Source organism: Electrona antarctica, assembly GCF_951216825.1.
Source record: "Electrona antarctica genome assembly, chromosome: 14".
NCBI lineage: Eukaryota > Metazoa > Chordata > Actinopteri > Myctophiformes > Myctophidae > Electrona > Electrona antarctica.
Genome location: NC_136795.1, coordinates 37150127 through 37161532, shown reverse-complemented (window position 1 = coordinate 37161532; position 11406 = coordinate 37150127). Strand labels below are relative to the sequence as shown.

The following is an 11406-nucleotide window of genomic DNA, read 5'->3' as shown; positions in this document are numbered from 1 at the left end:
ATGAGCACAGACGGGGAAATGGCCATTTTCGGGCCAGCCGCCCAATACCTGCGTAAGTCAGAGAAGGAGAGGATTGAGGCGCAGTCTCGTCCCTTTGACAGCAAAGCGGCATGCTTCATCAGCGATGAAAAAGAGCTGTATGTGAAGGCAGAGGTCCTGAGCCAGGAGGACGGAAAAGTCACTGTCAAGACTCAGGATGACAGGGTAGGCCTGCAGTCTGTAGTGGATGCAGAATGTTGGTTATTCTATATCTGAACGTTCATGATGTGTCACACCATGTGTGCCCCCCAGGGATTCTTGAGGGGGTTCCTCAAGAATCCCCCAAGGGGGTTCCCCAGCTAAATTTATTTTGCTATTTGTTTTACTTCATGGCTATTAAAAAAAAATAGCCAATCTTGTAGATTGGATATCTTTGAATAAACGTGGATGATTTTGAAAATGTCATCACAACACAAATTATTTTTAGATTGGGGTCCACACACAGCCTAGCAGGCTATACTATAATAATATAATAATAATATCAATTTGGGGGTCCTTGACGTGAAAACATTTGAGAATTAACCACTGCTGCTGTGCACATGATAATCTTTACACATTGTGTGCAGTATGATAGTTGAGTGCATGTGTTTGGTCCGACGAGTCATTGGTCCGAAACACAACAACCCACCTCAAACCCTAACCTAACCATAACCGCAAGCACGGGAGCAGGCGCTAGTTCGAGGTGCGGACGCATGTCGAACCAATGCTCGTATGCTTCCCATGATAGTTATTGCTTCATCTTAACATAAAAGACGACCATGTTTTTGCTTCCCTCCTAGACGGTAACGGTGAAGGAGGACCAAGTCCTCCCCTTCAACCCACCCAAGTATGATAAAATTGAGGATATGGCTATGATGACCCACCTCCATGAGCCAGCGGTCCTGTTCAACCTCAAAGAGCGCTATTCAGCATGGATGATCTATGTAAGTCATTCAGGGAGCACCGGGACAGTTGTACAGTTTTACTTCAACCAGCAGTATAGGCCTTATTTGACACGTACACTGCTGTACATGATGGCCTGACATTACGGCTTTTGTAAGGGAAAAGTTGAATTGTTCCTGTACACTTGGGCGGGTGAAGTCAGTGATTTGCAATTGCATTTCTTATACCTGAGAAATGCACCTACCTTTCCTGTCTACATGCATCTATAGCTCACAACTAGGGCTGTCCCGATCATGTTTCTTTGATCTGATGATCATTTGATTGAGTATCTGCCAACACTTATGCCATATCACAATAGTAATATCCAAAATCACAGACAATATCCAGTTTAATATCATGATGATATGGATATAATATTGATACTATGGATATCCCGATCATGTTTTTTTGCCCCCGATCCGATCATTTGAAAATGACGCGATCGTCCCTGATTTCCAATCACGTGATCGGATTGGGACAACCCTACTCACAACATTTACATTCACATTTCTGCCTATATTATTGACATGGCCACGACATGTGATGCCAGGGTTTAAGAGGTTAACTTGCCTTCCCCGTCAACTAGACCTACTCTGGGCTGTTCTGTGTGACTGTGAACCCCTACAAGTGGCTCCCAGTCTACAACCCAGAGGTGGTCCAGGCCTACCGAGGGAAGAAGAGGATGGAGGTTCCTCCTCACATCTTTGCTCTGTCTGATAATGCATATCAGCTCATGCTTACTGGTACGTACATATCCACCAATTTCCAGTATACTGTACAGTTGGAGGCCATCGATATTGTCCTTTTCTTTTTGCTGAGGTTTGCGTGATCTGCGCAAAAGGACAGTTAACCCATTTTGGGCGGGAACCCCTTTTGGTGTTTTAAACATTATAATTTAGCTATTGAAAAATAGCAGATCTACAAGCTCATAGCGCGCCACCAAGTGGCGCGCTACGAGCTTTGTAGGTCTGCTATTTTTGAAAAATCGTGAAAATATTTATTTCAGAAAACTGGAGGATTTAGAAGGATTTAAAAAAAAATTGAGGTCAGGCCTAAATGGGTCAAATGATAAGGGACAATATCGGTGGCACCCAACTGTAGGTATTTTGGTTTCATAGTCACAATATGTCACAACCTAATCTTTCTTTTGACAGATCGTGTAAATCAGTCTATACTTATCACGTAAGTACAATTATTATGTTCCCAATAAAGATTTTCAACAACATGGTCGCTATATGTCTATCTCCATATTTCATATAAATTAAAGCCCTATTTTAAATTGTCATGACAATGTTGTGCAAATGTAGCAAGAATAGGCGATCCACAATGCATTGTGATGCGACATGTTGTGAGCTTGCATATCTGCTATTTCCACTATTTTCTGATTTTATTTGAACCCATTTAGGCCTGAGGCCGATTCTAAAAACGCCTCTAAATCCTATATAGCAGCATCAATTTTTTTTTAACATTTTTTGAATACTGTACATACTGTACAGAACCCCAAATGGGTTCCCGGCCTGAGGGGGTAAAACACCAAAAGGGGTTCCCGCCCAGAATGGGTACCTATGATGACTCAAAATAGGGATGCCGGCAGGGTTGAAAGTGGTTAAGGTTGTAACAAGAGCTTGTGACTAGATGATAACTATCCATTGGAATTCCCTATTTCCTGAAAAGTAACTGTTTGGGACATAAAGGTTTTCAGCCTTTGTTACGGTATTATAATTGATTTAATTAGATTATCTGTTATGTAACAACAGCCAAAGGTTAAGTTGAAATGTATTCTTTCATGCTTATAGTGGGGAATCTGGAGCGGGGAAGACTGTGAACACCAAACGGGTCATTCAGTACTTCGCGACAATCGCGACAGTGTCTGGAGACAAGAAAAAAGAGACGGCAAGCAAAATGAAGGTGGGCTCACTTCGGCTGACGTCTGAATGAGTAGCAGTACAGTTTATGTCTATGCAGACATACAGAGTGTTATTTAAGTCTGGATACATCAGTTTGCAAGAAAGATTTTACTGTGTTGTTCTTGAACCAGGGGACCCTGGAGGATCAAATCATCCAGGCCAACCCTCTGCTGGAGGCTTTTGGGAATGCCAAGACTGCGAGGAATGACAACTCTTCTCGCTTTGTAAGTCTGCATAAAATGTTACCATCCATCCATCCATCCATCTTCAACCGCTTATCCGTAGTCGGGTCGCGGGGGCAACAGCTCCACCAGAGTGTTCCAGACTTCCCTCTCCAGATCAACATTAGTGACTTCCTCCTGGGGGATCCCAAGACGTTCCAAGGCCAGTGAGTCAATGTGTTTCCTCCAACTGCGCCCCGGGGTCTCCTCCCAGTGGGACGTGCCTCAAGGACCTGCCTAGGGAGAAGCCCGAGAGGCATCCTAACCAGATGCCCGAACCACCTAAGCTGTCTCCTTTCCAGGCGAAGAAGCAGCAACTCTACTCGAGTCTCTCTTGTGTGACTGAACTTCTCACCCTATCTTTAAGGGAGATGCCAGCCACTCGTCGAAGAAAACTCATTTTGGCCCCTTTTATTCGCAACCTTATTCATTCGGTCATCATGACCCACACTTCATGACCATAGGTGGGACCTAGGACGTAGGTAGGACCAAAGATTGCTTGGTAGACAGAGAGTGTTGCCTCTCTCTTGTTATGATTGTACACTAAAATGTTTTTCTTGTTTTTTATAACATGGTCAGTAAGATGTGCTTCTGTTGAATAGGGCAAATTCATCCGAATACACTTTGGTGCAACTGGCAAACTGGCATCTTCAGATATTGAAACATGTAAGTTTTGCTTTCACGTAAATTGATCATCTCCATGCTAATTGAAATAATGCTGGCATGTTCTTATAATTTGTTGATATACTTTCTTGTGTCTTTGAAAGATCTGTTGGAGAAGTCCAGAGTGACATTTCAGTTGGGAGCTGAGAGGAGCTATCATATCTTTTATCAACTTACTTGCAACAAGAAGCCTGAACTTATTGGTAATCTCTCTCTCTCTCTCTCTCTCTCTCTCTCTCTCTCTCTCTCTCCCTACATTGCCTCCAGTGAGTCGGTCGGTGTGAGCTTGCCACCATTGGTGTGTGAATGTGGGAAGTGAGGACACTGGCGTCAACTGTTCGCCACTTCACCTCCCAATGTATGAATGAATGAACCATTGTAAAGCGCTTTGAGCACATGGAAAAGCGCTATAAAAATGAAATTAATTATGTGTCACAGAGACTAAATACTCATTGCTGGCTGTCTGAATACAAAAAAGGTCCGCCGGAGACGGCCGGTGGTCCGTGGCCGGGCGGGATATTATTGCTTATAGCAGCTTTAATGACCATAGGTGAGAGTATAGAACAAAGATTGCTCGGTAGACAGAGAGCTTTGCATTCGTTCTCAGCTCTCTTTTCAGTGCAGTACAGTGACTGCATTGCAATACCGCCACTGCTGCTGCCGTTCTCTGGCTGATCTCCTCTAGGCCGTCCTCCCCTCACTCGTGAACAAGACCCCGAGATTCTTAAACTCCTTATTCACCTGGGGTAATGTCTCATTCCCTACCGGGACTGCCCAATCCATCGGTTTCCTGCTGAGAACCATGGCCTCAGATTTGGAGATTTTGAATATCAGGTTTTTCTTTTATTGTTTTTATTTGTTATATAACCATCTCTTCTCTACAGTACATGTGAGGTTGTTCCTCCTTAAATGCACATCATAAAACATTATTTATACAGTGAGTGCCTTTCAGGTCACCCACTGACACAGATCACCCAAGGACACTTAAAGGGATATTTCACTTAAAAAGACCTCCGAGGCTATTTTATCATCTACTCAGGGTTATGTGAACACCCCAGACAGTTTTTTATGTTGCTCCATTCAGTATTTACATATTTGATATTCCTTTTTGCTGCCCCGCCCCCTACCTATACAAACCCATTGTAACTTCTTGCTCCATTGTAACCATGATACATTCATCGAAAAAAATAACTCCTTTTTTCTATTGACTGAAATTGTCCTAATACGTGAGTAACCAACATTTTTACCCTATAGCAACAGCATAGTATATCCTAGCAACTGCCTATTTACCCTAGCAACCACCTGTTTTACCCTACCAACCAACTAATTAGACCATAGTGACTCCTGCTTTACCCTAGCAGTCACCTGTTTTACTGATTTGATTATTAATAGGCCTACAACATTAACTACCCCAAAGGTTCTCAACCTTTTCAGGCCGCAACTCCCCAAAATAATCATATTTGAACTTGGGACCTGACTAGCTCTTGGAGTTGTAGGAGATGAGGCATTACATCTGGGATTACATCTGGGATAGTTCAGAACTTTTGAGGGGCGCCAGCCCCTCCTATATACAACTTTTGTCCCCACACGTCTCATATTTGCCATTGACAATGAAAGGAGTGAAGTGTCTCTTAAGTACTTTACTTTCAAGTTTCAATCACTTAGGCTTAGGCTATTGCCTAATCTGTGTTGTCATTGCAAAGGTTTGTTTGTGTGTGACATCACACCACAGCTGTGCTCAGCCTATAAAAAGGTCAGGGCAACAGGTCAGTAATTAGTTTTCATCGTTGAAGTCGGAGACAGTAGTTTAAATCCCATAGGTGTATAGACGACATATGATAGACGACAACATGCTTAAGAACAAAGGTAAAGGAGGTAAGAAGGAGAACGCGTGCGAGAAGAGATGGATGAAGCGCGAGTGCGAGAGGGAAGAGCTGAACCTCGAGGACAAGCGTACGGTGTACGCCCAGGTGGTCAAGATGTTGGGCGACTGCTATCTGGAGGCGGCATGCTCCGACAGGGAAACGCGCAGTTGCCACATCGGCAATCGGCTGCGCAAGAAGGTGTGCATCGACGGCCAGCTGCGCTTGAAGGTGTGCATCGACCCCACGGATATCATCCTGGTGAGGCTGGGTCCGGCTGGGAACGAGGGCCATGGCTCGGTCATCCTCAAGTACAACCTGAAGGAGGCGAAGAGACTGAAGACGTGCGGCTTGCTGCCCGAGGACGTCCGCATCAATGAGTCCATGTCCCCGTATAACAGGAACATAAGGTTCTTCTGTCATGCGGAGGTGCATGATGGCTTTAAATCAGATTCCTCTGACTCGCGTAAAGGTTCGATCCAGTTTGACAACGACGTGAAACATGGACGGCGACATGGACGAGGAGCGAGGACAAGACTAGAGGACAAGGCCCAGGCGGTGGCGTAACCGTCTGGGCACCCGACTGGTAATCCAGTCGCAGTGTGCCGCGGGTTCGACTCCCGAGCCCGACACGGCCTTTACTGCATGTCTTCCCCCATCTCTCTCCCGTTTCCTGTCACCCTTCAAAAAACCAATAAAAGGCGTAAGCCGCAAAAAAAATAATATATAAATCACCGTCAACCTGGCCAAATTGCACAAGATTATGGATTACTTCTGTCTGTTCTTTTTTCTCTCTACACCTGTGGTTTTCAACCAGTGGTCACTCTGGGGACCACCAGTGGTCCTTGAGGTGGTTCGAGGTAATCACTCTTGAGAGTGTAACATGAAACCCGAATGGACCCTGAACTTCAGTCTCAAGCCTGCCTCTTTCACTCACATGAATGAAGATTCAATTAACTTGAATATGACGTGATTGTGTTGATTTCAGATATGCTTCTCATCACCACCAACCCCTATGACTTTGCCTTTATCAGTCACGGGGAAATCGCTGTGAAGAGTATAAATGATGCGGAGGAGTTGATGGCCACTGATGTGAGTTTGACTCAGCGAAATGTGCTGGCGTGGTGTGTCTGATATCTAAAGCACTTAATTCAGCATTAATTTATCTACTTAATGAAACAGGAAGCCATTGATATTCTGGGCTTCACTGCTGATGAGAAAATGGGCATTTACAAGATGACCGGTGCAGTGATGCATTATGGGAACATGAAGTTCAAACAGAAGCAGAGAGAGGAGCAGGCGGAGCCTGATGGCACAGAGGGTGAGTTGTCTCTTAAACTTTTGATTTAATTGAATTGTCTCTTAACCTTTTAATTTTGGCTCCACTTCATTTACATCACTGATTCCCAAACAGTGGGTAAATAAATAATAATAAATAAATAAAACAGTAAACACCAACTCATTCAGTGCCACCTGGTGAACACCAGTTTTGGCCCTCGTTGCCACCGAAGCCCATTATAAATAAAAGAAAGAAAATGAAATTATATTGTGCATGTCATGTGCATGTCATCACCTGACATGCAGATTAGAGCAATTTTCAAAATATGGACTTTTTTCAAAAAGGCGTCCAAAGGCACCATTGGCACTCTCCGCCACCAGGGGGAGGTGTCCAAAGGCGTCCTGTGGCACTGAGACAAGTAGTGAAAATAGGCCCGGACGGTTAGCTCAACCGTCTGGGCACCAGGCTTGGCAAGCCAGCCTGACGGCGTGCTGGGGGTACGATCCCGACGGCCTTTGCCGCATGTCTTCCCCCCCATCTCTCTCCCCATTTCCTGTCCCGCCCCCTTTCATGACGACGCCAGGCCCAGGAAATGATTCCAAATGCATTTTTCCCATAGACATTTCAAAGAGTATTTATTTAAAGACTGTTACGCCGCGGACAAAGCCAACTCAAGTTGTGACAAATCATGACAACAAACACAATATTTTGGACCAAACACAATATTTTGGACCAAACAAATAATTACAAAGAAGAAAAACAACAAAAAAAGTGTTGCAACCTTTTTTTGGGCCCTGGTAGGGGGGCGGGACTGCGACGCTCTATAAAGGCAGACAACGCCAAAATATATATCTTAAATAAAAATAAGTAGTGAAAATATAGCCTGGCTTGGCCAGCCTTTTAGCGGGGATTCACTGAAGATTCCTCCTCGGAGGAAGCGTCAGTGAATCCTAGCTATGAGTCGCCAGGCTAGTGAAAATAGACAATCTATATGCTCGCAATGCTGCGCGATGCGATGTGCGCTTGTAGATCTGCCTTTTTCACTAGTTTGGGTCCCAGGCAAACGTCTAGTCTCTCTTTTGAGAAAGGTTTGGGAACCACTGATATGCATCATAAATACAACCACCTGACTAAAGCACAGACCTACAGTGCTGTACTATTCCAAAGAATCAAGTGCTTTGATATTAAGGATTACACTTATTTTCTTTTATGTTGTCCAGAAGCTGATAAGGCAGCATATCTGATGGGTCTGAACTCGGCAGACCTGCTTAAAAATCTCTGTTGTCCCAGAGTTAAAGTTGGAAACGAGTACGTCACAAAAGGACAGAATGTTCAGCAGGTAAGATTACTCAGAATGCTTGCTTTTTATTTATATTGATGTTTTTTATCACTTTCTTATTGCCTTTGCTGCTTATCGTTTTGATCAGTAACATATCATTGGTCAAATGTTCCGCAGTGGTCTCTGTGCCTTGTGGGACATATAGGTTGTACAATGCTCCTGTCATTAACCCTTGTGGAATGGTGAAGGGTAGGTAACCTCACAAAAAACATGCAGTGATCCTGGTCTCTAAACTGCCTCCCCCTGGCCAGCCGGGGCGCTTGATGGAGGGGAAAGGAACTGGTCGGAATAACGTGTTCCTTCCATGTGCTACGTTCAACCAGGGAAACTCCCCCCTGTCAGGTGTAAAGGAGCGACTTGGACACTCATGCATGAAGGAAGCATGAGTTCAAGTCTGTTGCTCTCCCCAGGTTGGCGGAGGGTGTGTAGAGCCCAGGATCACATTAGATAATTGACACAGGTGTGAAAAATGGGTTCCAAAATTGTGATATAAAAATTATAAGAGAAACAATATATACTTCGTTTTCAAGTAATTGTGCAACCCTAATGGCCAAAATTGTTTCATGTTTCTAGGCCTTTGTTTATAAGTGAAGACCTCCTTTCATTCTCTTCTTTTTCTAGGTGTATAACTCTGTTGGAGCCCTCGGTAAATCAGTCTACGAGAAGATGTTCTTGTGGATGGTTGTGCGAATCAACCAGCAGCTAGACACAAAACAGTCTAGACAGCACTTCATTGGTGTTCTGGATATCGCTGGCTTTGAAATATTTGATGTACGTGCTGAAATCTGCGTGCACAGCTCATAATGCACCTGATGGCTTGATGAATAATGTTAATGAATACTGTATATGATGCATGCTCCCTCAGTTCAACACGCTGGAACAGCTGTGTATTAACTGCACGAATGAGAAGCTGCAACAGTTTTTCAACCACCATATGTTTGTGTTGGAACAAGAAGAATACAAGAAAGAGGGGATCGAATGGGAGTTCATTGACTTCGGCATGGACTTGGCTGCCTGCATTGAGCTTATTGAGAAGGTATGTACTGTAGGTTAATGATCACGGACGTTACAAGTGGCAATATCTTAAGTCAAATTAAAACGGAAGGAACACTTAGCCTTGTACCGTTTTCTGATAATTAATGATAACTCTTGTTCAAATAGCCGATGGGCATCTTCTCCATCCTCTATCCCAATATGTTACAGTCGCTTTATCTCAGAGATGACTATATCTCACGTTTATACCTACGATTATGTCCAACAAGCCGATGGGCATCTTCGCCATCCTCGAGGAGGAGTGCATGTTCCCCAAGGCGTCGGACGTTTCCTTCAAGAACAAACTGTACGACCAGCACCTCGGCAAGAACGACTGCTTCATGAAGCCCAAGCCTGTGAAGGGCCGGGCGGAGGCCCACTTCACCCTGGTGCACTACGCTGGCACCGTGGACTACAACATCGGCGGCTGGCTCGACAAGAACAAAGACCCGCTGAACGAGTCTGTCGTGCAGCTGTACCAGAAGTCCTCGGTCAGAATACTGTCCATGCTGTACGCTAGCTTCTCTGGAACAGATGGTAATGATGAGGTTTTTCAATTATGAAAAATAAATCACATTTATAATTCTGAAATGTATCATTACGCTAATACTTTGTCATGTGTTGATGCGATGGGAGAGTGTGGTCTATCGACTCTATAGCCAACACCAACTCGGGTCACTGCCCTCCACACTCTCCTATCTAACATCAGGTTCTTGAACTCTACAGTGTTGTTAGTTAAGCTGTCGCGCCGCAGTGCGTCTACGTAGGTGGTGTGCTTCTTGCCCCTCGTGGCTCTGCCCTGGGTTGGCTCCCATAGAGTCAATAGTTAGTTCTGGCACTTCTGGGTGCCTGACAGAGTGCCCTGCCAGCCTCATCCTTCTCTCTCTGACTTTGTCTGTGACCCGTGGTAGGTCCCCATGTAGGTCTACATTTCTGATTGCAAATGTAGCAAGAATAGCCGATCCACAACACATTATGATGCAACGTGTTGTGAGATTGTAGATCTGCTTTTTTCACAATTTTCAGACCCGTGTGAACTGAGTGGTGCAACTCCCCTCTCTCTCTCTCTCTCTCTCTCTCTCTCTCTCTCTCATTAGCAGGCAACAGTGCAACACTATCTCTCTCTCTCTGTTTCTGGCACAACAGCGCCACTTTTGCCCCTACTGGTACTAACATAGTCTCACAGTCCCATAGGGACATTGCTGTTCCTTGGAGTGGTTGCACCACTCAAAAAAAGAAAAGAAAACGGGAAAAGAATGTTTACAATGTTCACCCATAATGACAGGTTGAAAGTCTGTGAGTGTTTTAGATATTTAACCAATTGAAAATATTAAGAGCTTGTGACTACACTGGAGCCATTGTATAGCTGTACCAGAAGTCATCAGTCAAAAAAACTGGCCATGCTGTACGCTATAGCTTATTTGGAACAGATGGTAATTAAGGGTTTTTCCAAGTCCTGCCTCTGATTTTCAATTATCACATTTATAATTCTGAATTGTATCACTACACCAAGTGAATATTAATGGATAACATGGGGAAATGAGTTTGAAAGTAGGATACTGTATGTCACTATGAAATTAAATAATGAAATATACAGTCAAACATTTTTTGCAGTACTTAAAATCAAATCAATCAGTTCAAACGGTTAAGGTCACTCCTTGAGTATGATCGTTACAAGTTCATGGACTCAAAAAGGAACATTGGACATAGTTTTCATTAGCATAAATAATGCACATCAATACAAATTAATTTGTTAATTGTTTTTCTGCAGAAGCACCTGCAGGAAGCAAGAAAGGCGCAAAGAAGAAGGGATCATCTTTCCAGACAGTGTCAGCTCTGTTCAGGGTAAACCGTTGACACAGTACATATTATGAACATTGCACATGCACTAGCTAGCGTTTAAGTTAAATATCTGAGAAACTACAAATCATTTCAAAGTAAAAAGTTCCAGCATGTGTCTCCACAGTAAGCTGAATTATAAAATGTGTGAATGGAGTTTCTAGGTGAAAGTGCTTTTTTGACGTGCCAATATCTGCCATTGAGCCCCATTATACATTTCTCAAATTTGAAAGCACTATATTTCTAAAACTATGAAACATTTCAAAGATTCAATTTCAGGCAAACATGTCCACCGTAAGATGAA

General features: G+C 43.8%; 1 protein-coding gene across 1 annotated transcript in view; it reads left to right on the top strand.

Annotated features, from left to right (window-relative positions):
* LOC306936960 (myosin-4-like) overlaps nt 1–11406 on the top strand; it is a gene marked incomplete at its 5' end in the record, with an annotated part of 28408 nt that continues 17002 nt past the window's right edge. Inside the window, 15 exons of the mRNA XM_079520627.1 lie at nt 1–204; nt 819–962; nt 1547–1703; nt 2115–2142; nt 2757–2868; nt 2999–3091; nt 3691–3754; nt 3856–3954; nt 6602–6705; nt 6796–6934; nt 8113–8231; nt 8853–9002; nt 9097–9267; nt 9494–9800; nt 11035–11108. Coding sequence (XP_079376753.1) covers nt 1–204; nt 819–962; nt 1547–1703; nt 2115–2142; nt 2757–2868; nt 2999–3091; nt 3691–3754; nt 3856–3954; nt 6602–6705; nt 6796–6934; nt 8113–8231; nt 8853–9002; nt 9097–9267; nt 9494–9800; nt 11035–11108 — 1965 coding nt within the window. The remainder of the gene's footprint in view (nt 205–818; nt 963–1546; nt 1704–2114; nt 2143–2756; nt 2869–2998; nt 3092–3690; nt 3755–3855; nt 3955–6601; nt 6706–6795; nt 6935–8112; nt 8232–8852; nt 9003–9096; nt 9268–9493; nt 9801–11034; nt 11109–11406) is intronic.